This window comes from Otolemur garnettii, unplaced genomic scaffold (assembly GCF_000181295.1).
Source record: "Otolemur garnettii isolate 467f Iridium unplaced genomic scaffold, OtoGar3 scaffold00024, whole genome shotgun sequence".
Lineage (NCBI taxonomy): Eukaryota > Metazoa > Chordata > Mammalia > Primates > Galagidae > Otolemur > Otolemur garnettii.
In genome coordinates, this window is record NW_003852419.1 from 18,085,011 (window position 1) to 18,091,120 (window position 6,110).

Sequence of the window (6,110 nt, forward strand, 5' to 3'; positions counted from 1 at the left end):
TTTTTTTTTTTTTTTTTTTATGAAATGAAGTGAAGCGGGGGGATGAAAAAGGAACAAATGTTTTCTTTTTTAAAAAAATTAGTTGGGCGGTGCCTATGGCTCAAAGAGTAGGGTGCCGGCCCCATATATTGGAGGTGGCGGGTTCAAACCCAGCTTCTGCCAAAAACTGCAAAAATTAAAAAAAAAATTAATTTGTCTTCTCTGTCCGCTTATTTAAAATTGAATACAAGATAGTTTGTATGAAAAATTAAAAGAGTTTCAGCCTAGGATGATGATGTCTCCCTGTAGAAGATTTTCTTCTGATAGGTGGCTAGGTGCACTAGCAGCCTTAGATCACCTAAAATCAGTGAATTTAATTTAATGGAACATTGTTTAGTGGAGTAGAAGGGGTATTTATTGTGATTACCATGCCAGATAAATACTTAAAGTGCATAAGACAGGTGTTAAGTGCTGCACTGATTTATAGAGAGTATCCATTTCAGAGGATGAGAGTAGACTTTGTAGGAAAAAAGCATTGAGCTGAGTCTTCAGCCTTACATATTTCCCCACATTAAGAAGATTTAAAGCAAAATGCCATAAAAAGGATTTTTTGAGAAGTAAATAGAATTTCGTCCCTTTGATGGACCCATTGTGTGACTAAATGCTTTTATTTTCATTCATTCATTCATTTGAGACGGAGTCTCTCTCTGTTGCCCCAGGCTAGACTGCCAGGGCCTCACAGCTGACAGCAACTTCAAACTCCTGGCCCATAATCTCAGGCTCAAGCCGTCCTCCTGCCTCAGTCTCCCAAGTGCTAGGTTTATATTCGTGAGGCCAGATACACCTGGCCAACTAAATGTTTTTAAAGTTTGGTTTCTTTGTTTTTCTTTTTAGAAGTATTCATTTATTTTTCTTCTATATACCATTTTACATCAACTTTTGAATCTAATAAAACCACTCAAATGTATCCCATGTACACACAACAACAATCCAGATATGAAACATTTCCATGACTATCCCAAATTTCCTTGGTCTCCTCAGTCAGTTCCCTCCCCACTCAACCGCTAATCTGTTTTCTGTCACTATAGATTAATCTTTTCTAGAATTGCATATAAATGGAAGCACTCAGTATATATCCTTTTGTGTCTGGTTTTTTGTGTGTGTGCTCAGCGTACTGTTTTGAATCTATTTGGGGGTATATATCCATAGTTTGTTCTTTTTTAGTGCTGAATTTATGTATGACTATACCACAGTTTATCTACTCACATAATTTTGTTTTTAAACATGTCAGGAGCATCCAGCTACTAATATTTTTTTGCATATTGATTATTCATCTTTGGTATTAAGAGACAGTAATATCTTGAACTCCAAATTTATAGTGCTGTAAAAATTGACTTTGATCTCTAACTGCCCACATAACAGTGCCAATAAAGAGTGCTGCCATCGTTCAGGGGTTGATATCATAACATTCTGGCCTTCTAGTTGTACAAATGTGTACTAGTAGACTCTTTGAGGTAATAGGCTTAAGAATGCTGATACTGGGATAATTTTAAAAGTGATATCTACTGAGACTCTGAATGTTGTTCAATAAAAGTAGTACAAAATACAGACCAGTGTGGTGGCTCACACTTGTAATTCTAGCACTCTGGGAGGCAAGGCAGGTGGATTGGTTAAGGTCAGGAGCTTGAAACCAGTCAGAGCTAGAGTGAGACAGATCCCTGTCCACTACTAAAAATAGCCATGCATAGTGGTACATGTCTGTAGTCCCAGCTACCTGGGAGCTGAGGCAAGAGAATCGCTTAAGCCCAAGAGTTTGAGGTTGCTGTGAGCTATGTATGATGACACAACCGAATTCTACCCAGGCTGACTGAGACCCTGTCTCCAAAAAAAAATGGCCGGGTGTGATGGCTTACGCCTGTAATCCTAGCATTCTGGAAGGCCAAGGCAGGTGGATTGCCTGAGCACACAGGTTTAAGACCAGCTTGAGCCAGAGCAAGACCCCATCTCTAAAAAATAGCTGGGCAACGTGATGGATAGTCCCAGCTACTTGGGAGGCTGAGGCAAGAGAATCACGTAAGCCCAAGAGTTTAAGGTAGCTGTGAGCTATGATGCTAAGGCACTCTACCCAGGGGGACAAAGTGAGACTCTAGCTCAAAAACAAAATTGTTATTTTATTAGTTATTGCCTGTAAAACTAAGGAAAATTTGGGCTGTTTTCAAATTTAGTATTTTGTAAAATAAAATTTTCATACAATTTAATGTGTGCATTTCATGCCTTTTAAAAATATGACTGTGTTATTTATTGCTACAGCTTATTATATTTGGAAAGGCAATACTATTATCCTTTGGAACTGGAGGTTTTTTTTTTTTTTCAAATGTCAATTTAACAAACTTTTTTTTTTTTTTTTTTGAGACAGTCTCAAGCTGTTGCCCTTGGTAGAGTGCTATGGCATCACAGCTCACAGCAACCTCAAACTCTTGGGCTTAAGTGGTTCTCTTGCCTCAGCCTCCCAAGTAGCTAAGAGTACAGGCGCCCAACTTGCGCTATTTTTTGTTGCAATTGTCATTGCTGTTTAGCTGGCCTAGACTGGGTTCGAAACTGCCAGCTTGGTGTATGTGGCTGGCGCTGTAACCACTATGCTACAAGCGCCGAGCTTCATCCCTAAAATCTTGATCTGAATTTTAGTAAATATTCTGTGTATGCCATTTTTTTTATATTTAGCATATGTAAAATGTCCTAATACTGGTCAGTTTCTGAAAGCATGGGCTCCAGATTTAATTACCTGAGTTTCAGTTTCCACTTCCTAGCTGTGAAACTTTGGACAAGTAATTTCATCTGTTTAGAATCAGTTCATCATTTCTAAAATAGGGACAAAAATAACTTTTTTTTCCAAAAATAATTCTTATACAAATTTAGGAGATAATTTACAGAGTCCTTAACACAGTGACTGGGCCAAATACACATTAGCTGAATGAATGATGGAATGAATACCTCTTCTTTGTTGTGTACAAACTGCAATCATTTTTAAAAACTGTTAATAATGTCAATTTGAGATTTTGCTTCAAATCCCAAATGATTGGGGTAGTTACTTCCTGAACATTGCTATATAATTTACCAACAACTGTTAGACAGTAACTACTTGATGATAACAGTTATTAGAAGGCATTCTTTGAGGTCCTGTATCATTTTGTTTTTGTCAATATGTATTTGAATGTTACTCAAGGTTATTGGCTATAATGGGCAGGGAGGAGGACTTAGCAGGGTTTTAGTTCTGTGTGTGTATTTTGCTTTCTTAAAAAATATGTACTGTTCAGTCCCTGAAAAACAGCTGATTGATATTGAAGATTGTGACCTCAATGTGGTGAGACTGTGTTTTCAAGTTTTCCTCCCTGATGAACATGGAAATTTGACAACTGCTCTGCCTCCTGTTGTCTCTAACCCAATTTATGATAACCGTAAGTACTTTATTTTCTTGTATTTATAATCTTAGCTTGTTTGCTTAATAGTTTAAGTTTTTAAAAAGTATTAGAATACGTTCATTATAGGAAAAATTCAAACATTAGAGAAATATTACAAAGAGTAGTTCTCCCGTAATCTCATCCTCCACATATAATCACTGTCCTCAAGTGCTTATTTTACCAGTTTCTTCTGCATATATATATATATGTAGTACATTATTGTCATCATCAGTCATACAATATAATTTTAGCAACTTAAATCACAGATCTTTTAAAAGCATTTTCCCTTAGCAATAGATCTTGAATGATTTTTCTTTTTATTCACCTTATTCTTTTCAGTAGCAGCATATAGTTGTATCATAATTTTAATAAATCACTATCCTACTAAAGAGCATTTGGTTTGTCATTTTTTTCTTTTTGCCTTAACAAATTACATTGCAATGACTATGCTTATATGTGCATATCTTGTGCAAACATTTCTCTAAAGTATTATAAGTTTCCATTAGTAGAAAGGTAGGCCAAATACTAGATCAAAGGATATGGATACTTAATCATTTTAATAGATTATAAAACAATTGTGTATGACTCTACTTGTTTTACATGTCGACCTAAGGCTATAAAGGTAGTTCAGAGTATCCTTCCTTACGAAGAGCCTTGAATGCCAGGGAGAATTATTGGAATCATATTGGCCAGATAATAGGAAATATTAAAATTGCATTGCCATAGGATATGGTCATGATTTAAGATGATTAATCTGGTCATAATGTGTAGGATGCAGTGGAAGAATTAGAATTTAGAAGCAGGGAGATTTAATTAGAAGACAAATCATCACCTAGAAATGAAGTCACAAGGTTCTAAACCAAGGTAGGTAAAGCAGTTAGAAAGGAAAGTGGCAAATGTAGATGATTAACATGTTTAGTGTCCGTTATCTGTACACTTCAATTTTTGTCTATTCTGAAAGTAGTTTTTAATCTCTTCTATAAGTGGTTTTCCTCTAATTCTCCCCTTCAAAAAGGAACAAAATATATTACTAACATAGCAACCCCCAAATCCTTTATATTTAGGTGCTCCAAATACTGCAGAATTAAAGATTTGTCGTGTAAACAAGAATTGTGGAAGTGCCAGAGGAGGAGATGAAATATTTCTACTTTGTGACAAAGTTCAGAAAGGTACTTGTTTTGTTTCATTAATTTGTAATATATTTTAGATTAGTAGATGCATTTTACTTGTTTTCTCATTGTTATCTCTTTGGTTTCTTATTTACTAGATGACATAGAAGTTCGTTTTGTGTTGAATGACTGGGAAGCAAAAGGTATCTTTTCACAAGCTGATGTACACCGTCAGGTAGCCATTGTTTTCAAAACTCCACCATACAGCAAAGCTATACTGGAACCAGTGACAGTAAAAATGCACCTTCGGAGACCTTCTGACCAGGAAGTTAGTGAATCTATGGATTTTCGATATCTGCCAGATGAAAAAGGTATGACATTTTCATGGTCATGATTTATGTATTTCTTTTTTAAGAATTTTTTTAAATATGTACAGTCTGTCTCTCTCTCTCTCTTTTTTTTTTTTTCTCTTGCAGTTTTTGGCTGGGGCTGGGTTTGAACTCGCCACCTCCAGCATATGGGGCCGGCGCCCTATTCCTTTGAGTTGCAGGCGCCACCCTATAATATGTCTCTTAAAGTTGGTCCTTCAATTTTCTTTGTATGATCCAGTTGAATACAGTTATGTGTGTTCATGATCTACATTTCTTTTCCTGGACATTTTCAGTTCCTTTTTCCTTTATGCACTCTACATCTCTTTCTTAGGGAAGAGGTTTGATTCATCAGAATAATTTTAAAGTAAACTATTTATCAGAATTTCTGTTTCATGTTTGAGGATCTGTTTTGTCCTTATTATGCCCTCTTTATAGATGGGAAGCTTCACAACTCAGAGAGTAGTTTCTATTAAGTTCTTATCTCATTAGACCTTATTGTATTAGTTGGTATTGTTGACTAGTAATAGTAAATATATATGGTAAATAAACTATACTTTACTAAGAGAAAAATACCCTTTACTACCAATTTGGGACATATTCTACAATACTTAAATCCACATTATGTACATTTATTTGAAGCATTTTTTTGTATATTAATAAATACCTGTTTATTAATGGAAAGGAAACATAAGCCTATGCTGATTCACGTGCTTTCTTGGTTCCTTTCTAATCAGATTCTTACGGCAATAAATCAAAGAAACAAAGGACAACTTTACTTTTCCAGAAACTGTGGCAGGATTGTGGTAAGATTATTTTGGATTGATTCTTATTTAAACAGATTTTGTTTTATTTGCTTTATTCAGTTTTTCAATTAACTGATAATATTATTTTCCAAATTACATTTAATAATGAAAACTTTATCCTAGCAGTTAATTTTCCCGAGAGACCAAGACCTGGTCCCGTAGGATCAATTGGAGAAGGAAGATACATCAAGAAAGGTATTTTAACTCATGTATAGCATTCCTTATAATCAAAAAGACCAGTGCTTTGTACAATATATTAGAATTACTAGAAATGAATAACTACTTCTTTGATATTTTCTTCTCTATAATTTTTTTCATGCTTTCAATACTAAATGAATTGAGCTCAGGCTTTGAAGGCTATATTGGAAACAGATTATGTTTGGAGGATTT

The 6,110-nt window shown here is 35.1% G+C and overlaps 1 protein-coding gene across 2 annotated transcripts in view; it reads left to right on the forward strand.

Annotated features, from left to right (window-relative positions):
* REL (REL proto-oncogene, NF-kB subunit) overlaps positions 1-6,110 on the forward strand; it is a 36,907-nt gene that overhangs the window by 28,259 nt on the left and 2,538 nt on the right. Inside the window, exons 5-9 of one of the 2 annotated variants that reach the window (XM_023512132.1) lie at positions 3,294-3,434; positions 4,502-4,606; positions 4,705-4,917; positions 5,652-5,720; positions 5,844-5,915. In XM_023512132.1, coding sequence (XP_023367900.1) covers positions 3,294-3,434; positions 4,502-4,606; positions 4,705-4,917; positions 5,652-5,720; positions 5,844-5,915 — 600 coding nt within the window. The remainder of the gene's footprint in view (positions 1-3,293; positions 3,435-4,501; positions 4,607-4,704; positions 4,918-5,651; positions 5,721-5,843; positions 5,916-6,110) is intronic. The other variant, XM_023512133.1, reaches the window with a different exon arrangement.